We start from the raw sequence: 25,081 nt of genomic DNA on the forward strand, positions 1-25,081 counted from the left end.
TATTTCTCTGACCATATGGTCCCTTTCTCTTTTACTCCTTACACCTGCAGCTGGGGCAAGAAGAGTGAACCCCTTGGGGCAACTAGTTGGTATAGAACACCAGCCCTGAAGTCAGGAGGACCTGAGTTCAAATCCAATCTCAGACACTAAACACTTCCTAGCTGGGTGACCCTGGGCAAGTCACTTGACCCTAATTGCCACAGCAAAAAAAAAAAAAAAAAATGAATGAACCCCTCTCCCCTTCCTCATCTGCTAGTGTGGTTGATTCATCCAAGGTGTCATTGGCAGACAGACTGACAGACATTGGGGCTCTAGGTGCTTTCTTTACTAGTAACAGAGATTGGGGAAGAAGCAGATGGTTCAAGCTAAAGTTCCTGGAGCAGGAGCAAAAAGGGCTCCTCAAGAAACACTTCCTTTTGCCCTTGGTTATGGATTTCTGTTTACCACCCTCGCCATCCCTCCACCCATGACCAGAGAAGCGGGCACTGACCTGTCCGGTAGCGCCTGCAAAACGGTGGGCATCAGCACTCCAGAAATCGCTTTATACAGTATCGAGTCACAAACTCCCACGATGTTGACCACCGTGGAGGAGCCGAGCACGGGCAGCATGTGGGGCGGCATTCCTTGCCAAAAGTGCAGAAGAAAACTTTGAACCTATATTTGTCCAAGCCAGAAAAGAGCAAACAAACAAACAAACAAACAAAAGAGCTCATTGCAACGAAACTTCTATATCATTAAAGATCCAGATGTATGTGGGCTCCCATCCAGGCTGGTGAGAGGTCTGAAAGTGACACCTGTCCCCAAACAGGACCCTCCCTCTGCTTCCCGGGGCACACACAACCCCCATCTTGGGGTTACTCTTGGTGGAAGACTTTGCCTCTGCAGGGTGACTCTCTTAAAATGTAAATGTTACCTGCCAGGGATAACACATTGACCTCATTAGCATCCATTGTCATGGATTGGTTTAACAGATGAACTAATTAGGACATTAAAAAAGGTCCTTGATTAGGGGTTAAGGGAGGGGGAGGTGAGAGAGGTCAGAAGCTCAGGGGAATTATTGGGTGGGATAGGATCTTAAGTTGGTCTTTTGAGCTAAAAGAGAGGAAGAGACCATCTAATCCAATCTCCTCATTTTACAGATGAGGAAACTGAGATCCAGGGAGTGACCTGCTTAGTCATATAGGTCATAATAACAATGAGTTAACATTTTCTTAAGCCTTTATTTATGTGTCGGGCATTGTGCTAAGCGCTTTACAAAGAATTATCTCAGTTTATTCTCACAGATCCATGGTTTTAAGGGAATAAGTGCTATTCTTATCCCCATTTTACAGATGAGCAAAGTGAGGCAAAGGTGAATTGCCCAAAGTGACACAGCCAATAAGCGTCGGAGGTGAAATTTGAACTTTTTCATTCCAGGTCTAGCATTCTGCACACTATGATGCCACCTGTTGCTCCTAAGTAAGGAACTGGTATAATTTGAACTCGCGCCCTGCTATGCCAGTTACTACTTGTGGGACTTTGGGCTGGTCACTTAGTCCCAATGGACCTCAGTTTTTTTCTTCTACAAAATAATAATAATAAAAATAGTAGGTGTTCTGTCGATCTCAAAAAATTGCTGTGAGAATCAAGTGGGACAATACACGAGAAAGGGGTTTTTCAAATAGTCCTTTTCACAATAAAATGTCATCAGGGTCTGGAGGGAGGGTGCAAACCTCTTGTTTTGTAGGGCCTGAGACCCACAAGGGTCCGGTCATTTGTGTGAGGTTTCCCAAGGAGCAGGAGGCAGATGTGAGATTTGAACTCGGGACTCTGCATTTTTTCCAGTGAACCTTGCCGTCCCACATGGGGATGCCGGGTTTTTTGAGTGCCCTCATTTCCCTGAGACCAAATCCAATGGGGCAGGGCTCTTCCCAAGATGAGGCTGCCAGGACGGCTCCCGATGCCCCCGACTGTGCGGTCAGGGCCAGGGGGGCTGGGGGTTCCTAGGCAGCCCATTTCTTGGCTGGACAGAACAGCCAAGGGACCAGGAAGCAGAATTCCCGGATCCCCTACAAGCGGGCTTGGGAATGATGGGAAACGGTCAGCTTGCTCCCGGCTTCTGAGCAGGGGAGAAGGAAAAATGGAAACTGAAATGTTGCTGTGGCGATACTCTGGGTTACAGGGATCGTGATGAAAATCCTCCTCCTCATGGCTCATGTTGATAAGTATCTGGTGACTTGCTGAGGGGGACAGCTCCCCTTGAGCCAGGGCTGAATTGTAGCATGAGCCCTCTGGGAGGGAATGGAAGGGAGCCAGGTCATGGGAAGGACCTGACCAGCTCCCCCATGGCATCCAGCAGAGCCCGTGGTAACCAAGGGTGGGCAAAAGGCCCAGTTGAGACTGGGAGTGTTGGATTTGGGGTCTTTGCCTTTGGGCCATCTTTGTGGTGTGGGGTGAGGGGAGAAGGAGGGACGTTCAGGGTATCCGCTTTGGGCTGGGGTCAACACTTCAGGCTTCCCCACCCCCTCCACGGATCATTATCCATGAGCAGATCCACATTAGGGCTGCCTGTCTGAGCCGTGCCAGATGAGCTCACTCCCGAGAGAAGGGGGTACCCCCATGGCGGGCACGGACCCAGGAGCGCCATCTTTGAATAGACAAAGTAACTCATTATGTTCTATTGTGACAATATTTTAATATCGGGGGAGAGAATAAAGGGCAGGAAAACTAACTCCGAGTTGAAAAGACCCTGTTAGATCCCCAAAGAAATTTTAATATGCTTGTCTGAAATGCCATGCGAGCGTCCTTCCAGAGGAACTCAAAGAAACCCCACACACCGGCCCTCATAAAAGTGAAGGCATTCCTGTCTAAAGAAAGCGGGCCCCGGGCTAGAAGCCCCCTGAAGAGGGGAATTCCATTTCAGGGAAGATAATGTGGGTAATAAAGAGACGGTGGTGGGAAAACAGTGGGCCTTGATGGACGGGATGCCAAGGACTCCACACAATGTCCCGCCGACCTCGGAAGAATGCAGGTTTCTTTGCAGAGGAGTGTCCCCTTTCCCACCACAGGCTTCCCCGGAAGCCCAAAGAGGGCTCTTTCCCCTTATCGCCCAGCATCCCTCCCCATCCAAGACAAGATGCTACCCACGGAGAAAGTGGTCTGAGAGAATCTAGGCTGTACGTGCCCCCCAAATGCTCCCTTCGCTCTTAAATGGGGGACCCGGGGATTATTATTGGTGTCAGGACTCTGGAATTCCCAAGGGGCCATGGAGAAATCTAAAGACTTAATATAAAAAGGGAAGAGTATTTGGGAGTCACAGGAAAAGGGTCTAAATCTTGGCCCTGTGACTTTTCACCTGTGGGATCCTGGATCTTAGATCTCAGGGCCTCTGAGGGACTGGACCCCACAGCCTCTGAGGATCCTTCCAGGCTGAATGAAAGAGCCCCACTTTCTCCACTGCCAGGGTGGACTTATTCTTATCCAGGTTCACCCTAAAGAACGCCAGCTCCACCCCACTAGTGTTCTAGTAGGTAGGAGGAGGAATCACCACTGGGTGTCCCACTGGGGGCACTCCCGAATTCCATTAAAGATACTCAGAAGATCTGGGGTTCAAATTCTGACTCTCGTTTTACTGCCTCAGACAAGCTCTTTCTGGCCTCCGTTTCCCTAACTATAAAATGAGGCAGTGGGACCAGATAATCTCTCAGGTCAATTCTAGCCCTCAATCTAAGATTCTATGACCCTAGGGTCATATGCCCTTTGCACATCCATCCATACTGACCCATCCTCCCTACTATTATGGGTGGGAGTGTCAGGGAACAGCGAGACCCTGCTTAGGAAATACTAACTTCATGAAATTCTAAACCACTCAAGAGATTGCTCTCTTGGTCCTCAGTTTACCCCTCTGAAAAGAAAAGGAGCAGACCAGCTGACTTCTAAAGTCCTTCCTAGTTCTACATCTAGTTTGACCCTGGTCATTTCCTTTTCCCAGCGCCTCAGTTGACCTCACTGACTTCTAAGACAGGCTCTAATTTGGTTAAAGCTCTGAAATTGAAAGGAATGACTTTACATAACCAAACGGGGAAGAATCACATGAAGGTATGACAAATTTTTTCTCTATTTTCCATATCTTTATCAATAAACATTTTAATTATATATAATTATATATTATATTATATATATTAATTATAGTATATTCTATATAATATATTCTATAATATATATATATATTAATATATAATTAATTATAACTGTTCCCCTCTTTCTTTATTGCCTGATAAATCATCAAAACTCAATTTACCAATGAAAATACCCTTAACATGCCCTCTGCTGCATAAATTTTTTTTGGTTCATGAAATTGCCTTGGAATAGAAGATTTGATCATTTCTGGACCTACCTCATCAAAGTTGGCTCTTATTACTGTGTCCAATATCCTCTGACAGTGGGTTCTGTACATCATAATAAAGGTGGAAACCTGAGGGATAAACACAAGGCCATCAGTTAAACTGTTTAAAATGCTTTGGGGCATTTAAGCTCCCAGACCTTTCCCTTTGGGGAAGCACAGCCTCCTTCCTCCTGGGTTGATGGACAGCCGCCGACAAGTTAAGACAAAATGTGGGGGTTGGAGACAGATGCCATCCGTGGGACCTTTGGCCAGATTTATTTTCCTCTTCTCTAAATTGAAATTCCCCAGAGCGCAGAGATCAGCAATTAAATTCTCTTCATAGATCGGGACATCTGGAACTCCAAGACTCTAGAGCCAAAATGTCTAATTGATCGAAATTTTCAAGCAATGGATTAAAAAATACCCCACAGTAGTATTTGGGAGGGGTGGGATTATTTTCTTGGGAAAAAACTTTTTAAATCGAGGTCATAAAAAAGAGTGTGACATAATGGATAAAGGAATGGCCTGCATTCAGGAAGGGTTCTGGTCCCTCTGATAGGTACCAGCCAGGTGGCTACTTGCAAGTCATTTTTCAGGGCCCTCAAGAACTCTTTAGAATTATAAATCACAGGTGAAATTCTGGTCTGTACAAGTGGAGGAGTTTCCCCACAGCAAATTCTCTATCCTGATGAAAAATCATAGATCTGAGTTAAAAAAAAATAGTTTATTTATTAAAGTGTCCTATCAGATTCCAAGTCATTCATTATCTGGGTGGAAGATATGACCCTATACAAAATGGTAACTAATCCAGATTTGGGTTCTGGGTCCCACCATTGCCATTGATTCTCTATGTGATCTTGGACAGGTTTCTTCCTTACCTTGGGACAATTTCCTCATATGGAAAATGAGCATCCTGGACTAATTGGGTGCCCTCAAAATTTTCCTTCCCAGATCATTCCACTCAGAGTTACAGAATGTTAAAAGCTTGAAAGGGACCATTCTTGCTCCAGAGCCACCTAGCCCAACTTTCTCAGTTCCATGAATTGCCAGGGATGGAATTCTGTCTTCTACCATATAAAACTAAGTCCCAGGGGGCTTAAAAAGATTAAAGTTCTGCAAAATGAGTAATTAATACAATGATCACAGAGAGTTGATTTTACAAAAATGAATGTAACCAGGATAAATCAACTCAATCACAATCTGTGACTTGTGGGAATTTTTTTTTTAAACTAAAATGTGATTTCATTGATAGAGGACCTATGAATGCCTTTTATCAGTTACCAGAGTGGTACTTGCTCTACAATTGACAGTCTTGGAGACTTAACTGAGTCACTGAATAGTTCAGTGATTGATTAAGAGTCCCACAGCCAGAGACAGCTTGGACCACCTGCCTCCAAGGCTGGCTCTCTAACCATCAGATAACACTTCCACCATTTCCATCACACTCCTGACTTCTTCCACATTTAGGGACTAGGGATGGAAACTTAGAAAACCAGAGTTGCATCGCCTCTGGTTTCCTCTAAAAGGTGCCTCAAGGCTTAGCATTTTCCTTCCAGCTTACAAGGATATTGCAGAACGATCAATGGATTTAGAGGCTGTGTTTGAATTCTAGCTCTGATGCTTATTAACCAGGTAAATGAACCTTCTGGCACATTCAGCTTCCTCATCTGTAAAATAGAGATCGAGATCGAGAGGTGGAAGGGACCTAGTGATCATGCAGGCCAACCTTCTCGTTTTACACATGAGGAAACTGAGTCCAGAGAAGTTAAGTGATTTCTCTAAGATGGTATAAGTAGGAAGCATCAGAGGCAGGGCGTCTCTAGAGCCAGTAGAGAGGATTTATGTTCCTGAGCTTATATTATTATTGTGAAGTAACTTCATTATGAACCTTAAAGCACTCCAGAAGCCTGAATTGCAATAATTAAAAAAACAGACTGTATTATTCCTCTGGGGAAATGAGCTTGAGCACAAAAATGATAACTCATTTATGGGGATATTTATTTCATAATCTACATTATATATGGCATCTACACTAGCTATCACACTGCCCAACAATCACTTTGTCTTGGACCCTACATCATATAAAAGTATGGGAGGTCACCTTTACTTCTTTCTTTCTTTATTTTAATGAAGAATTTAAAATTAAAATTTAAAATATTTCATTTTAATTTAAACTTAATTTAAAATTTTATTTAATTTAAATTTAAATTTAATTTTAATTTTATTTAAAATTTAAAAATTAAAAAAAATTTTATACTTTTACCTATTACTATCCCATACAGTTCAGTATGTTACCTTCCTGTCTCCAGACTCTTGTTTGCTTCTCATCTCCCACAAGCTCTGGGAAATGAGCATCCTGGGATTCTTTCGCTGGGGCAGCCCATACTGCAGAGATGTTCAAGGAAAGGCTCCAAGGCTCAAAAGCCTCATGGAAAGCTGGAGTCTGATAAGAGTGATTTAGGGAGAGGGCCGAGGGAGTCCCCAGTCACTGGTAGGTTATATGAATAAGGCTCCTTCTAAAGTCGGACACTCCTCAAACGCAGAGGCTGTGGCTCAGTAACCACCATGTCATCGATTCCCATTACAGGATCTTCTACGGGATAGATGCTCAGCACATGTAAACCTACTGAAAAGCATCTCAGATGCACTGGGTATTGTTTGATATTTGTGGTCATTATATGGCAGTTATGGATCCTTATGCAAAGAGAGAAAAGAGAGGAAAGAGAAGGAAGGAGACATCCAGAGATACAGAGAGAGACAGATGCACAGAGAGACATAGAGACAGGAAAAAGTGCCTAAAAATAGAGAAGAAAGGAAAGTGAGACAGAGAAACAGAGAGAGAGCAACAGAGAGAGATAAAGAGAGGGAGGAGGAAAGTAAGGAGAGACAGAGAAATAAAGATACAGAAAGACAAAAAAAGAGACAGATAGAGATAGAAAGAGGGAGGAGAGAAAGGAGATACAGAAAGAGACAGAGAGAGGGAGGAGGAAAGGAAGAAGAGACAGAGAAATAAAGGCACAGACAGACACAGAAAGAGAGAGACATAGAGATAGAAAGAGGAAGGAGAGAAAGGAGACAGAGACCGAGAGAGGGAGGAGTAAAGGAAGGAGAGAACAGAGAGACAGATATAGAGAGAGACAGAAAAAAGACACAGAGACAGAGAGAGGGAGGAGGAAAGGAAGGGGAGACAGAGAAATAAAAAGACAGATAGATGCAGAGACAGAGACATAGAGATAGAAAGAGGAAGGAGAGAGAGGAGACATAGAAAGAGACAGAGACACAGAGACAGAGAGAGGGAGGAGTAAAGGAAGGAGAGAACAAAGAGACAGATATATAGAGAAAGACAGAAAAAAGACACAGAGTCAGAGAGGGAGGAGGAAAGGAAGGAGAGAGACAGAGAGATAGAAAAAGAGACAGATACAGAAAGGAAGGAGAAAAGGAGGAGAAACAGAGACAGACAGAAAGAGAAATATTTATTTCAAGCGTGGCTACCCACCTTCTCCTCTGGCAGACTGGCCGGCAGGTTCAGGTCTTTCACGTTGGGGAACTCGGGCAGTAAGGTGCCCAGCTTGGACCGGGGGGAGTATGCCACTGTCTGCTTGCTCACTTCTTTCTTCCCAGACTCACTGACCCAAGCAGCGCCTTTTTTGGAATACATCACGTCGTAATACTGAGAGCTTTCTTTCACAGCGATGCCGTAGTAATGGTACCTGGGACGGAGAGGCAATGACCTGAGCATTCCATCATCAAACCAACTTCCCAGGAGAACTTAATCTCTTTTTGAACTGGGACAACTCGAGGGGTTTAAGTGAGCACACAGTAGTCACTTAATAAATACGAACTCAATTTAAATGAATTGAAAATGGTGCAGTGAAAAGAGGGTTGAATTTGGAATTAAAGAGCCTGGGTTCAAATTCAGGTCTGTCCATATGATCTACAACAAGTCACTTACTTCTCTGAGCCTCAGTTTCCTTATGTGTAATATAAGGGAATTGGGCTAAATAATCTCCAAGCCCCTTCTCAGCTCTAGCTCTAGAGTCCTATGGAGTTCTGGGAAGCTGGTGTAGGGTTCAGGACTTTTGAGGTCTGCCATGGTAACTTTGCTGAAGACTCTCAGCTCAGTTCCCAGCTACAAATAACAGTCTTCACATATGAAAAAAGTGAGAATTGAATCTTTGGTGTTACAGCATGGTGGAATGGACATTTTCTGTTGGTACGTGGCTGGCCTGCTGGTCAGACAGTTCAGACCTACAGCAGACTCTCCAGGCTGTAGGGGATAGGGCCAGTTGGTCTCCAAAAGCCTTTCCAGATCTAACATTCTATTTTTTTTCTTTTTTGGAAGGACCGAGTAGTACTGATCTCACCAAGAGTTCAGTGGGAGCTGGACATTCGTGAGGGAGCATAGTGTGGAACACGTTAAGGGCTCCCGCCTAACTCTCCTCCCTGTACAAGGTTAGGAGAGAGCCAGTGGGGAAGCAGATTAACAACTAAAGAGCTTTCCCTTCTAAATTGCAGCTGGGCCAAGGCCAGGGTGATTAAGGCAAATCTCCCAATGTTTCTCCGGGGCCTGGTAAGCTGGGCATTGGCTTCCCTGCCAATGAGTGGTTTTGAGACTTTGGCACTTATGTCACTTTGCCTTTTTGTATTTAATTCTCTTCCCTCTAAAGAATAATAGGAATAATATTAGCTATTCTTATCTATGTGGGAGGAAACAGTACGAAATAATGCCCATGTGTTATTCTGCTTTCAGGAAAAGATACTAATAAATTTCAGGTTAGATTGGAGGGGACTTGAGGGCAGGAACTGTTCCATTATTCTCTGTATCTCTGGCACATGAATCTGGCTCTTACTTGGTTGTTTATGAACCTGACACAATGCCTTCCAAGCAATAGAACCTCAGTATAATCCTAGTGACTGACTGACGGATTGGAGGGAGCTCTTTTCAAGCCAGATGCCAGAGTCTCATGACTCTTCAGACTGCAAAGAACCTTTCAGGCTAGGGTAGAACAAAGAAAGGCACAGAAAGTGTTTTCAAGGCCATAAAAATCACTCCTGTCCAGCTCTATAGCAAGGACCTCCATCAGCCTGCAGACCATATCACTATGTGAAACTCTTCCCAACAGTGCAGACAAGAGGGTTTCATTTTGTTAGGGTCCCCGGTACCTGGAACAGGGCCTGATACAGAGAAGGCACTTAAAATGTTTGATGAATAAAATAGAATTGAAATGAATAGTGAAGAAGAGATCAGGTATGACTCATCATTTGTATGTTGTGAATGTAAAGGAACTCCATGGGCCTCTCCTTTTAGAGGGAGAGCCATATTCCCCCAAGCCCATGGAAATCAGCTGAGAATTTCCATCTACAAATTGAGAGCCTCCTCCCATCTGCTGGCCAGAGAAGAGATCTCCTTTTAATGGCGCCCTTTGGGTCAGTGCCCAATACATCACCGCTGCTTGCTAAATACCTGCTGATTGGCTGAATATCAGGGTGTTCTCCATACCAACATAACCCACGTCTTTGGTTTTTGTCTTTCCAAAGGACAAAACCTTCCTTCCTTCCTTCCCTCCAGGATCTGGCACAACATCATACCCAGAGCAAGTGAGAGAGAGAAGATTATTACGGTGAATTATATTGATCTGGGCTGACCCCGGGGTACTCACTTTGACTGGCCCCGAGTTCCAAGTCTCCTGGTGGTTAGCTGTGGGAACTGCTGTCTTATGATCTGGAAAACAAGACATCGATCGGTCACCCAGCAAAATGGAGAAAGTGGGTTCATGCATGGATATGTGCGTGTGCGTGGAATGTACACACAGATTGTGTGCTTATGGATGTATATTTTGTATATAGATACCTCTGTTGCTTTGTATATAGGTCTATACAAATACACACATGTGTGAATATATGAATTTGTAGACATGCATGCACTGATACTATATGGCTTTGTGTATATTGTGTATATACATACACAATGTGCTTTTATGTCATTTTATGTCACTTTTATGTCACAAGGCAGGTTGTAACAAAGGCTTTCACTCCAAGGAGGCTGTAGGAGAAGAGAGGAGGGTAACATGAGATGGAACATGGCACCCTGGTGGACTATGCCTGGAGACTCTCTCCAATATCTATTTTGGCGAAGGGCAGCTGCAGAAAGAGAACAGGAAAGATCGAGGGAGGTAGATAGTGAAGTGAAGGAATATTGGTGCCCAAGTAGCACATTTGAAAGGGGTTTTTCTTAGTGGGCATCCCTGCCAAAGGGAGTTAGCCAATCAAAGTCATGACTGGTGCCACTGAGCTGATCCGGCCACTTGTTGCAATAAAAGTATAAAAGGTTATTATTTAAGGAAAGAAGGAGGAAAAAACAACCAAGAACAGAGAAGCAACTATCATCACTTCTTTTCCTGTAAGCCTACTTGTGGTCTTGCATTTTGGGAGCTAAAATTAGAAGCCAAAAAGCTCTCAGGAATCCGTAGATTTCTAGCCAACTTCCCTGGAGGTCTGTCTCCTGCCCATGTCTCCCCTTTCTGTTCTCTGGGACAATTCCTGCTTCCCTCCTCTTTCTTCAGATGAATTTCTGGTACAATCCTATCCTTGGACTGCTCCTCAAGTGCCCATCCTGGCTCTGATGCTCACTGGCTATGGGACCTTGGTCAGGGCAGAGGGTCATGGGGTTGAAAGGGCTCTGGGACTTTGGAGAACTCTCATTTTATGGATGAGGTCAACTAAAGGAGTGGTGCTTTTAAATGACTTGCTTAAAACCTACAAAAGCAGTAATTAGCAATATTCGGCACTATTAATTAATGTGAATTTCTATTCATCAGTAATGATAGTAATTAGTGGTAGTACATGCTAGTGATTGGTGATATTAATTGGTCATTAATGATATTTATTAGTGACACTGAGTAATATTAAGAGCAGACATTTGATCTTGGATCTTCAGCTTTCACTGTCAACTTTCTTTTCACTTCCTTGTGCTGTACCTGACTTTCCTAAATCTCAATTTCCTTATCCAAAAGATGTAGATATTAATAGTTGTATGATCTCTCTGACAGAGTAGGCAGAAGGAAAGAGCTTCATAAACCTTAAAACACTACAGAAAGTATGAGCTGTTACTATAATCCTTTCTCTTGTACAGAGCTTATTCCTCAAGGGAAAACATCATATTGAAACTCACTCCCTTTAAAGCTGGTAATCAATCAGATGATCCAAGAGCATCTAACTCTCCTGTGCCAGGCGCCATGCCCTGTTAAAGTGCAGAGATGGTCCAGGGAGTGGCAAGGAGGGGCTTAGAAGGACAAGGAGCCCATATTTAACAGAGAATTAAACTGAAAGCATTAGGGTGCCTCTGACTCATAAGAAGGCTTTTTAAAAAATTGGGATGACTCAACCAGAAATTGTCATTTTGGACTTTGCAGTATTTGCAGTATCCAGCCTTCATTAGGACAAGAAAAAAATCAATCATAACAATATTCAACTTTTAGGGATGTGATAAACATTTTAAAACCTGACCACTTGTAGCAAAAACTGTACACAACACACTCTTAAGCTTAATCTTTATGATTACGATTTTCCTTATCACTTTCTTAAGTTTAGACAATCAACAAAACATAAATCAAACCCAAATTTGTGGCATTTGCCATTTTCTGAAACTTGAACGGAAAATTTAACAATTGGTTCTCAGGAGCCAGTACAACCTGGTCCTAGCATTTTTTATACCCCTGCTTTTGTAGAGTCCTTTACATCTTCCAATGTATTTAAATATCAGCGTGAGCCATAACATCGTCAAACTAACAGCTCAGATTAGGGGAAATATTCCCCCAGATTGGACCAATTAAACTAGAGTCGCATCTTCCTTGCAAAATTATTTAGAATGAGAAAGCACCTTATTTATTTATAAGCCTTCATTATAGAGGTGGGGAATCATGGGTATGGAATACTACATACACACACTCTCATATTCAGTTGATATGTTGGTCAATTTTGCTGAATTGTTTGCTTTCCCTTTCTTTTTATTTTATTATTATATATTTCTGGCTTGGGTCAGTAGAAGAAATATATGTGGAAATGAAGATGAGGTAAAAATCAAAAGTGATAATAATAATTTTGAAAAAGAAAATCATTTAGAGCAGTAGCATTTTGAGAGCAAAATCAGGTTGGTGATACTCTCAGGGTGAATTATCCATAGCTAGAGCTCAGTCACTAGAATTGGAAGAGTTTCATCATCCCTTCCCTCCAGTATTGGACCAATTGAACGAGAATAGCATCTTCCTTGGAAAATTATTTAGAACGAGAAAGAACCTTATTTATTAATAAACCTTTATTATAGATGTGGGGAATCATGGATGTGGAATACTGTATATACCACATACTCATACTCAATTGATATGTTGGTCAATTTGGCCAAATTGTTTTTTTCTCTTTCTTTTTATTCTATTCTAAGTGTTGGTTTTCTGATTTGGAGCAATGGAAAAGATATCAATCCAAGATAATGATAATTTTAAAAAGAATTATCTAGAGGTGGGAGAGCTTCAATATCCCCTCCCTCCAATAAAATCAAGAACATTGAAGAGCCAAATCCTTGATGAGAGGGGAAAGAAGTCTATCAGGGAAGGGATTCCTATGCTCTTAAGTTATGATTACCAATTTTATTTAATAGGTTACATTTACTTCTTCTATCTCTGGTGTGGCAAAGAATCTCCATCTCCTGGTCAGATGGACTCTGTCCCTGGGACCACCTCGGGCTCAGATGAATGAAGTTTCACTGGCCTCATCTCACCCCTTTCTGGCTCTCCTTAATGTGTCCTTTTTTTCCCATAAGAATGTCACTCCCCATCTTGCTTGTCTGTCTTTGTATCATAAGAGTTTAACTCCATGATTGTTACCTAGCCAGTGTTCAATAAGTGCTCTTTCTACTTATGTTTTGAGAATGTATCTATTCATTCAAAGGGAGGGGAAAGAGAAAGAAAGAAGCATTGATATTGTGGCTACTACGTGCCAGACACTAGGGGTGTCAAGGTGCACATGGAATATGTGCCTTCATGGAAATGAAGCGGTTTTCCCATGTGCTTCCATACTTTCTTGAATCTATGAGCTCATGAGTTGGATACTCCCTCCTAAAGACCAATGAAAAGTGCCATAGTGGGCAAGAGTGGACTGCAGCATATCACCAAAAATTACTTATTGGCAAGAAGTGTCAAGAAATATGGGACTGGAAAAGTAGCTCAGTCAAAAACAAGGGATGAAAGATGGTTGCCTATTGACGGCAGTTAGGTGGTAAAGTGGATAGAGTGCTGAGCCCTGAGTTAAAATCCAGCCTCAGACACTTACTAGATGTATGACTAGATGACTTCATCCTGTGTGCCTCAGTTTCCTCATCTGACAAATGAGCTGGAAAAGGAAATAGCAAACCATTCCAGTATCTTTGCCAAGAAAACCCAAAATGGAGTCATGAAGAGGCAGGAATGATTGGGCAACAACCACAAACCCACTGAGGGAAGGTCTCCAGGACACTGGGCCTTTCCTCTGCAGAGGATTTATGGGAAGCCTTGGACAAGAGTAACACAGGATGATGTTGGGGATAGGTTGTCATGTGCACTTTTGGAGGGAGGGAGTACCCCACTGATGAGCTTGTATGGAAGCTCATGTAAGTATGGAAGTATATGGTATGAGCTTGGGAAAACCACTTCATTTCCATGAGCCTCCATTTTCTCAGCTGTAAAATGGAGTTGAACCAGATAGTCTTTGAGATCCCGTCTAGGTCCAGATTTATATCCCTTCCAGCTCTAAACCTATCCTATGAATTTATGAATTCTCTCATAGCCTTCAAGAAAAAGACATTCAGGTCTTAGCCTAGGCCAGTTTCCCTCCTTGTGCCTCAGTCTTCTTATTTGTAAAATGAGGGGGTTGGATGAATGGTCCATGTTTAAATCTGTGGCCCTGTGATCCATGAATCTATGACCATAAGGTAGAAATAAGAGATCAAATGCTGATTAATGGGGTGGTCCTATATCTGGAAATAAATAATATGACATATACCCAGAAAACAGCAACAATAATAATGATCTCTGAGATCATGAAGACTATTAAGATATGAGGCCATGAAGATTATGTATCTCTTGGGACAGCTAGGTAGTACGGTGGATAGAGCTCTGAAGTCAGGAGGACCCGAGTTCAAATCTGATCTCAGACACTTTATACTTCCTAGCTGGGTGACCCTGGGCAAGTCACTCAACTCCAATTGCCTCAGGAAAAAACCAAAACAACAACAACAACAAAAAGATAGGGATATCTTTCTTGAAGACTGTGGGATACCTCATAAGCGCCTAGATTTTGCACAAGGAGCTGGAAGAGACCTCAGACACCATTAATCGAATAAATCCACAGAATGGTACTCTTTGAGTCGATTTATGGCACCCTCCTTTCTAGAACACTTGTATTTTGGCTTTATGAGAAATCTAGAGTCTTGGATTTGTAGTTAGAAGTTTGGGGTTCAAATTCTGCCCCTGAATTTTCTTAGCTGTGTGATCTGTATTAAGTCACTTCTCCAAATGGGGGCCCCAAGTTCCTTAATCTGTAAAATGAGGGGGCTGGAATAAATCTGAGCTCCTTTTCAGCTCTTGACTTATGATCTTGTGGGTTTTGTGCCCAAAAAGGAAAGAAAAAGAAACTATAGAAGCCATTTGATTTTAAATAATAATTCCAAAGTCAGGAAGTTTGTCCTTTACAGTGGGGGGAAGAGAGGAAAAAGGCCATCTGCATGAAATTCTGCCCCAGTGGAGGTCAAGACTTTTCCACCCAGAGCAAAAGAGAGAGTTGTGTCCCAGTTAGCACCTCCTCCTCCGAGTGATGACCAAAAACAGGGGGGATGGGGGATGGAAAATAGACTTTATTTTCTATTTAACTATTAATAAGCGCTTCTCCTGGGCCTGCAAGCCACAGACAATTTCCCATCCTCCTCTCTTGGGCTCCCAAACTCTCCTCTGGTTCCGAAAGTCCACGGCGGTTGGGTTTCAGGCCCCCAAACACAGTGGTATCATTCCAGAAGCGAGGGCCAAATTCAGAAAACAGTTCAGCGCCTTTGTGGGGCTGTGATAAATGAGCAGACAGCTAGGCAGCTCCCCTTTCTTGTTTTGTGTGGGCTCAATGAAGCCTGCCTAAAGAACACCACATGCTGTCCCAGCAACTGATCTAACATTCCCCAACATCTCAGCCTTCCAAATTCCCTTTAATTACGCGTTAATCCCACCCCTCTCCCTTTCAGCCTCTAGTGACAGGGCTAGGGGCTCCACAGGGCTGTGGGAAAAATAGGGCTCCGATGGAGATCTGGGAGCTAAGGGTATTGGAAGGGAGCTTTTCTGAGCTGGTGGAGGGAGGGGGTGGAGGGAGGGAAAGAGGGCCTGTTATTCCTGCTCTGCCATCCTAGACTCAGCCAGGATGGCCATCTTCTCTGAATGTACAGAAACCGGCCTTGCGAAACTTCCCTGGTTCAGTCCAGGAGGAGATCGCTCACAGAATGATCCTATGGTTCCTTCCCCCTCCCAATGAACTCATTAAAGTTTATGCATTCAGCCTCAAAGTAGTTCCCTCAGGAGGCTGGACCCTGACTCTGTCGGGCTACCATTGCTCCTTCCTCAAAACGTTTCCAGAATGGCCTCCAAAGCTCACTGAGAATCCACACAAGGTAGTCAATCTGCTTGGACTGAAGCTCTGTGAAGGCAGGAGCCATTTTGTGTCTGCAGGATCCAGACTCATATCTGGAACATAGTGGGGATTTAATAAATGCTCATTGAGAGTCCAATCTCCTTTGCTCATATTTATCGTAGCTATAGGTCTCCCTCTAGATTATATGTAAAGAAGAGACTTTTTTTGGGGGGGATGGCTTTACATCCCAAAGCTTACTGGCTCTTGGAAGATGATGAGATTTCCCAAAGGTGAGGTTTAGGGGGATTAATGGGGGAGCCCAAAGAAGTCTGAAAGAGGATGGGGTAGGAAATGAAGAGATGGTCATTCCAAGAACTGAGCCAAGCAGGAATCAAATCTCATTTTCCAGTCCTTCTCTGATGTTTGTAAGGTTACCTCCCCCTGCCCCAAATGGGATCCCTAGTTTAATCACCAAAAATATTCACTCTACTTGCTTCTTAGCCATTTCCAAAAAAAAAAAAAATTGATTTAGGGCAAATTTTTGCTATCGTTGAGGAGATTCAAAGGAAAGTATCTCTGACTTTGAAGATAGTTCCTAAAAAGGATCTTGGACCCATGACTGGATGAGATTTCAGAGAGTTTCTAGTCTAATCTCTCCATTTGACAGACTAGGAAACTGAGGCTCCGAGAGAGAGAAGGGATCTCCTCAAAGCCCCAGTATAGCCACTCGAGGTCTCCAGGACCCAAACCCATTATGCCAAGCTGAGTTCTCCAATTATTTGGAGCAAAGTCAGTTATATTGGATTGAAATCATTCAGAGCTCACTCAGATCTCTTCCAGCCCTGAACTTATGATAATGATCTCTCTGGGCGTCAGGTCCCCCCTTAGGCATTGGGCTAAATGACCTCCAAGGTCCCTTCCTTGGGACTCTGTTTTGTGACTCTAAGTAGAAATGAGAAAAGAAGAATAATTATAGCCCAGAACCGAGCTCTTTACAAATCATGTGCTATGGGGGGGGGGGGGTTGGACAATTTTTAAAAAATACAAATCACAAAACATAGCCCCCCCCCTTTTTTTTTTTTACAAATGATGAGAGAACAATAGCGAGACAAATGATGGTGACGAAACATTTACACTTTGGAGTCCAAACATTTAACAATCTCATATACTAGACTTATCATGTTCCTTCTGGCAACATCCCCAGCCTTGCCTTTCAGGAAAAAAAAAAAGCAATTAAATCTAGTGCCAGCTGGCCCTGAACCAAGTCTATCTCGGGCCCTACATGGCGTGCTTATCAAATCTGCAGATGACAGGAAGTAGGGAGAGATAGCTAACCCCCTTGGATGACGGAGTCAGGACTCCAGCAAAGGTCTTGGCAGGCTGGAGCACCGGACCCAAACAAGCAAGGGGAAATGAACAGGGACAAGCTGAAAGGCTTGAGCAAGAGATCAGCCTCCCAAGTACAAGGTGGGGGGAGGTCCAGACAAGCCATTCACCTGGAATGGAAGACAAATTCAAGGCAAGTCCCTAGTGGGGCATGGAAACCGCGAGAGCTGCCTCCATTATAGGGTGAGGAGAGACAGAATGTCCAAGAAAAGGGAAGTCCTAGTCCCCCTGTGGTCCACCCTGGTCAGGCTCCATCAGGAGCATCTGGAGAAGGACTCAATAGCCTCTGGAAGAGGGCAGCTTGCATGGCAAAGAGCCTTGAGACTGGCCAGGACCAGAAAGTACAGCCTGGAGCAGAGAAGACTTCAGAGAACGTAAGAGTCGTCATCAATTTTTGAAGGGTTGTGTGTTTCCCCCTCTGTAAAATGAGCTGGAGAAAGAAATGGCAACACTTACTAGCTGTGCCAAGTCATGTTATCCTGTTTGCCTCAGTTTCCCCAATTGCAAAATGAGCTGAGAAGGAAACAGCAATAGAATATTATAGTATAGAAATATCGGACAAAATATAGAAGAGGGTGATTAAATTTGCCAGGATGGCCCCCGAGGGCAGAACCAGGAAAAGAGAGTAGAAATTGTGTAAAGAATTAGTAACTGTCAGGGGAGAACTGTTCCAAAGTGGAAGTCCTGGACAGATGCTTCGGGATCTCCCCCATCCATGGATGTCCAAGTGTTGGGGGCACCTTGGGCTGAGGGGGTGTTTGGGGGCAACAGCATAGAGTTTGTTTTTCCTGCTCTGCATCCATGCTGTTTCCCCCTAAAAGAACCTAAGCTGCTCGAGGGCAGGGACTGCTTCCTTAGCACAGTGCCTGGCAAACAGTGAGAGATTCTTTTTTTTATTCCTTTATTCAAATGCCTTTTCTGTGCATTCTTCACAGGACCCTTTGAGACAGACTACGAATACTGGGACAGACTCTTGGTAAACCGAGCCAACAAATATTTACTCAGCAGAGGCTGGGAAATAAAACTTACAGCATGAGAACTCCCAGAATGGGAGGGTCTCAAAGTTAGAAAGGAAACTAGCTGCCCGATTATCTGGCTCTTTCCTCTCCTTCCCACTCTCCATCCCTTAGGAACCATCCCTCTCTCTGGCTTCTTGGATAAGTGATCACCTGTGTCATTTGGAAATAGAGACAGTATACACTTAGCTAAATGCTGGAACGCCTCTAGTCAGAGGGAGCTCCTTGCCTCATATTCCATCTTTAGTTGGCTCTGATATTTGGGAAGGGGACCTTTTGTTCCCCTTTACCTTCCATCCATTGGAACCAACTTCCCGTCTGGACTCCAGTCCAGAGGAATGATCCCAAGGATCCTAGGATCAGGGACTTAGAGCTAGACAGGTTGCTGTGCAACCTCTCCATGTTACAAATGAGGAAACTGAAGAGAGCCTGAGGGGTCTCACAAGCAGCAATTATCAGAGATGAGAGTCTCATTCTAGAGCTAGTGATCTGTCCACTGTGCTTCGAAGCCGATTCAACAAGATTATTTTCAAGCATTTAAAATCAGGGATCATGTCAGGGGAGATCACCTGTGCATCATTAAGTGCAGAGAAGATGGAAGGTAGCCTTAGGGGGCAGGCCTTGGCAGCTGGGGGGCCAGGAAAGGCCTGGAGCTTGAGCAGAGAACCAAAGGAAGTCACGGATTCTCAGAGGTGGTGAGAAAAGACAGCACCCTAAGCAGGGGGTATGGCCAAAGCAAAGGCACAGAGGTGGGAGAAGGATTATATCAGAGAAAAGACAAGCTGGCCAGTATGGCTGGAAGATAAGTGGCCACCCTTCCTCCACATCTTTAGATCTCTGGGGGCTTGTCTCTGATTTTATACTTGTATTCCCAGCATCTAGCTTTAAGTGCTTAATGACTGATTTTTCCATGTTTTTTTTTCTCATTCATAATATCAGAAATAGGATTCAAAGCCATGTCTCTTCTCTCTCCATGTATACTCCCCCTCCCATGATGCCATGCTGCCCTTCCTTTGAGATGGCCACAATTCTCCAAGGATCTCTTTGGTGTGTTCTGGGAGTTTCATTGGGCATCATCTCAATAACAAAGTACTTCTACCTGAATTTGCCATGGATGCAATTTCTGCTGTGTCCCCCAAACATAAAGGTGAACCTTGAGCTGGAAATGCAAGATTATTACAATTGTTTTTTTTTTCTTCCTTTTACTAGGGTGACAGGATTCATCTAAGTCATCTGCTCATCCAGAAGGGGGAAAATGTTTTTTAGGATTAATTCCCTTTCAAGATCTAAAAGTTAAACACTTTTCTTTCAAGTAGGAAGAATGAACTTTCAGAAGATGCCAAAAAAAAAATCCAAACCTGCAGATTTGCAGCCTGTGCAAATCCAAATTGCTAAGGCATCGATCTGACAGTGTCACCTGCCAGCTCAAGAAAGGCCAAAGGCTCCCTCTAGCCTCAAGGATCCAATACAAACATCTCTTTCAGGCGTTTAAAGTCATTTAAAAGATGGACTTGGGATTGGGAAGACAAGGGTTCAGATCCTGTGCCAGAAACTTGCTTGCTGTGTGGATTGGTGAAAAATATTAAACCTCTCTGGACTCAATCCAGATCTTTCCTGGAATCCTTTCCAAGGACTCCTGGATGTCACAAGGCCTCCGCTGGTGACCCAGTCTGGGCTGTAGAATGACTTTTCCAGCCCAAGTAAGAAGTTTAGAGTAAGGTCTCTTGCCTATTAAGCCAGAATCAAATAGCCACAAGGAAAAAAATGAAACAAAGCAACAGTGACTAGTATTTATATTATTTCCTTTGATACAATAACCCTGTGATGGAGGCACTAAGTTCATCCCCATTTTAGAGATAAAGAAACTGAGTGATTAAGTAAAAACAAAACAAAACAAAACAAGTACATATGAGGAAGAACAGCTGGTCAGACCCAGGAGACTAGAACATTTCTCTGTGGTCCATGACTTGAGCCTTCAGCACCCCCCTGAGAGGCTGCCTACTGCAATCCATCATCTTACCCACCTAGAGAATAATAAATGACAGAGGACAGAGCAGGATTCGAAACCAAACCTCTGCCCCCAAACCCAGCATTCTCTACTGCAAATTCTGCCACAGTGAACAAATAACAGCTCAATTCCTGACCCTATAAATAGTCCCTGAGTTACCAAAGCTCTTTCCTGAACAGCTGATGATGTCTCTTATCAAACTCCAAATCTGGGTCCTAAGTTTCAGATTATGAACTTCCTGCAATGGTGGTAGCTGAGTAGCACCAGAGTGGATAGAGCTGAGCCTGGAGTTCAGCTGTAGATTCCTCCTAACCACTGGTTGTTTATAAGGAGAGAGTAGCAGCTAGATGGTGCTGAGAACACAATGTTAGATCTGGATCCAGAGAGACTTCAGTTCAAATTCAGCCACACTAACTGTGTGATCCTGGGCAAGTCACTTTCTCCTGATTGCCTCCCCTTCTCCACACCCCCCCCCAAAAAAAAATCCAGCCATAAATATTTGTTAGCGATATGACTCTGGGCAAGTCACTTAATTTCTGTTTACCTCATATACAAAATGGGAATAATAGTAGTTCCTACCACTTAGAATTGTTATGAGGATCAAATGAGATTATATAGATATAAAACATTAATGATATAAAGGCTAATTATTATTTAGACTCAAGGTTGACTTGTAGGTTAGAAAGGATAGAAATACCCTCAAAAGAAATAGTCAAGTTGCATAATGGATATAATATTTTTTGTGCTATAATAATGTCAGCTATTCTTATTAACTCCAGAAAGTCCCATAAAGCCAGAGTTTCATGTCTACTCATTTCTTCCTATCAATGACTTCTCAAATCTGCCATTAAAAAAATCACCAGTCTAATTTTTTTTCTCTAAAACTTAAGAAAAAAATAGCACACCAGAGTTAAAAGTTCACAGATGAATCATAAAGCCAGAGGTCTGCTCAAAGGGGGTCTATCCATCATTATTCCAGAAGATTTCCCAGAACAACTAAACCCTTTCTCTGAAAGAGATGACAGCTGCATAGACAGAGACACCCCCAAGAAGGGCAAATGGGCTGGGAGTTTGATTCAACAAGCTCAGTTTGGAAACTTTCTGTCAGCACCTTCTGTTCCTGCTCTTGGAAAGCCATCCGGATTTCCGGGGCATCTTGGAGTATTGGCAAAAACTTCTGCCTAGAACTCTGCATTTCTTGAAGGCAGCTGGGGGATTTTGTGGGAAAAAACACTAGGTCTAAGCTCTGGTTTAGTAATGAACTTTTGCAAATGAGGCAGAAGGGGATAGTGGATGGAGAATTGACCTTGAAGTTGGGAGCCTATGGGTTCAAGTCTTTTCTCTGCAGATTTTGAGTGCCTGATAAGTCCTTAACCCTCAGAAGCAAATCTTTTATTTTATCGAGAAATCTTTTCTGCCATTGTTCCTGGATGGGGCATATCGATCTACTTCCCCAAATCTCCACTTCTTATTTTTCTCACTTTTCAACCAAAAAGCACACTTCTTTGGCTACCATGCTCCATTAGACCATTTGTCCATGAAAAAAAAAAAAAAAAGCATTTGTTAAACACTTACTAAATGCTAGGAGGAGGAGAATGTCAGCTCCATGAAGGGACAGACTGTTTCTATACCACTGGCATCTACCACGATCCCTAGCATATAGTAGGTGTTTAATAAATGTTAACCCTAACCCAATTAATATTATCTATGTCTTTTTATATTTTTGTTTATTTTGTTAAATATTTCCCAGTTATATTTTAATCTGGTTAATCTGGTTTAATCTGATACCTCTAGTCCAGACCATCACAATAGCTTCCTCAATGATCTCCCTGCCTCTCTCTCTCTTCTTCAATACATTTGCCACACATCTGTGTCAAGGTCAAGACGTTTGGAGAATGAGAGGAAAACACACTGACCTCTGAGAAGGCAGGAGACCTGGCTTTTAACCCCAACCCCCCATTTCTTGGTCTCTCTGACTTTGGTCACTGAACCTCAGTTTTTTCTCATCTGTATAATAAGTGAGTAGGATTAGATAATTTTCAAAGGCCTTTCCAGCTCAAAATCCAAAGAGCCTGTCATTTGTAGCTTTCTCTCTAATTACTATTTACTATTTAACAGATACTTCTTTCAATTATTTGGAAAATATTAAGAACTATCAATTAACTAGGGCTAATTTACAAGAGTAGAGAAGGAAATGGCAAACCCTTCCAGTATCTTTGCCAAGAAAACTCTAAATGGCAGCATGAGGATTCAGACATGACTGGAATGACTGGACAACAACAACAATAGCTAGGATTTAGTCTGAGGACTTGAGTTCAAATCCAGTTTTCCTATTTATTCTCTATATTGCCTTAAGCAAGTCTTCCTGAACCCCCGGGGTATAGTTTCCTCATCTATACGTTAGGGGTTTGAACTTGATGGCCTCTAAAGTTCTTTCCAGCCAAGGATTCTTTGACTTTCATTAAATTGTCTAGATATTTCTTCTGGTGCCTCACTAGGAATGGGGTAGGATGGAAAACTCTCAATTATCTTTTCCCCTTAACTTTAATGGTATTTTATTCTTCCAAATATACAAAGATAGTTTTCAGCATTCACCTTTGTAGAACCCTTTGTTTCAAAATTTTCTCCCTCCCTTCCTTCCTCCTTCCTCCCCAAGATAGCAAACAATCCCATATAGATTAGACATAGGCAATTCTTCTAATTTTTCCATATTCCTCATGCTACGCAAGAAAAAATCATATTAAAAGGGGAAAAACATGAGAAAGAAAAAAAACAAGCAAATAACAACAAAAAAGTGAAACTACTATGCTTTAATTCACATCCAGTCTCTGTGTTTCTCTCTCTGGATGCAGATAGCTCTTTCCATCACAAGTCCATTGAAATTACTTTGAATCATCTCATTATTAAAAAGAGTCAAATCCCTAGCATATTTTTTACATATTTAACATGTATTGGATGACCTGCCATCTAGGGAAGGGGGTGGGGGAAAGGAAGGAAAAATTTGGAACAGAAAGTTTTGCAAGGATCAATGTTGAAAAAATTATCCATGCATATGTTTTGTAAATAAAAAGCTTTAATAAAAATAAATAAATAAACTAGAAGGGGGAAAGAAAAGAAAAGAGCCAAATCCATCACAGTTGATCATCATATAATCTTGTTGCTACCGTGTACAATGTTCTCTTAGGAACCCTAAATTATCAAAGGTTAGGTTGAAGATGCTAGACTCCAAAAGCTTTCCTCAACCTGGAAGGGCTTCAGGTAAGGACCCAATGCTGGACCAGCCTAGCTAAGTTCAAAGAGCCCCATTGCTAGAACGGCTGAGTATTGGATTTTTCCACACCAGTAATTATCTCCCAAGCCATAGAGTGGCTGTGACCTACACTGGGAGATAGATTCCTACCCATGTGGGAGGAATGAGATATTCCTGAAGTGCCAAAATACTGAGATATTTATCCATCCAATTAGCTAATGAAGCTTTACAGCAATAAAATTGGTTTCCTTTGAAAATCCCATAAATTTTGTTTTATACACTTAAAAACATAATTCAAGGGATTCATAGGCTTTCCCAGGCTTCCTGGCAAAGGAATCTAGGATACAAAGAAAAGTGAAGAATTCCTGCTTTAAAGGAACATTCTGATAATTTTCTTTAGATGATGTACTAGAATGCTCAATAATATCCTCTCTCTCTCAGAAATGACAATTCCTACATTAATATTGACCCAAAGGATTGGCTGGCCAGCAATCAGGGTTCTAACTGTATTATAAACATACCCAGAAACATCAGCTCTGACACCTAAGTCTAAGCATGGGATGAGGAGGAGATGGCACTGTTAAAAGAATACAAAGAAGGTACCCAGGGCATAGATCCCAATGGTGAATTTTTTGGAGGATATGGACCTGGGCAACTTGCTTAGGATGAATGAGTCTGAAGTAGTGATTTGTGTTGTTGAGGGAGCAATTCTCAAAATGATTAGATATATTGGGAAGTTGGGGTTCTGATCTCTAAAGACTCTGAACTATGAAATCAACCAGTTCATATATATTATATTATATATCATTTCCACTATATATATATATATATATATATATATATATATATATATATATATATATATATGTGACCCAACATCAACCTTTAATACCCACCGTTAGTTTCCCATAAAGTGAGAGCTTACCTTAAAATCCCCCCTCCACACACACACCAGATGTTGGGTTTTAGGACTCACCTTTCCGAAGCTGGCAGCATTAACAGGTTGTGTGTCATTTTCTCACAGAAATCCAAATAATGCATGTAGAGTGCACTCCTTGGAATGCAGACACCTTCTGCAATCTCATAATTCTCCTCCAGCCTGGAGAGACAATGTCAAACCAGCCCAATAAGTATCAACAGATTGATTACTATTTATTTATCCATTTATTTATTATTATATTATATTATTATATATTTATTATTTATCCATCAGTCTAAAACAGAGAGAAAAGCTCTTGCACTGGAGTCAAGCAAACTAGGTTTAAATTCTACCTTGGATCCTTGCCACATTTGTGGCATTGGGGAGGTCATTTTCCCTACTTGGCAAAGTGAGGGGGTTAAACTAGATCCCTTCCAGCTCTAAATGATCTATGGAAAAAGAAACAAGGATTGGACAGGATAGGGTAGTGTGGAGGGGAATG

At 42.5% G+C, this 25,081-nt stretch overlaps 1 protein-coding gene across 1 annotated transcript in view; it reads right to left on the minus strand.

Annotated features, from left to right (window-relative positions):
- Positions 1–25,081, minus strand: part of RFX4 (regulatory factor X4) — a 110,471-nt gene that overhangs the window by 39,811 nt on the left and 45,579 nt on the right. The window contains 6 exon segments of the mRNA XM_031940132.1: positions 491–654; positions 4,376–4,453; positions 7,860–8,073; positions 10,024–10,085; positions 24,637–24,677; positions 24,680–24,759. Of these exon segments, the coding sequence (XP_031795992.1) occupies positions 491–654; positions 4,376–4,453; positions 7,860–8,073; positions 10,024–10,085; positions 24,637–24,677; positions 24,680–24,759 (639 nt within the window).

The sequence above is a fragment of the Sarcophilus harrisii genome, chromosome 5, assembly GCF_902635505.1.
Source record: "Sarcophilus harrisii chromosome 5, mSarHar1.11, whole genome shotgun sequence".
In the NCBI taxonomy this organism is placed as follows: domain Eukaryota; kingdom Metazoa; phylum Chordata; class Mammalia; order Dasyuromorphia; family Dasyuridae; genus Sarcophilus; species Sarcophilus harrisii.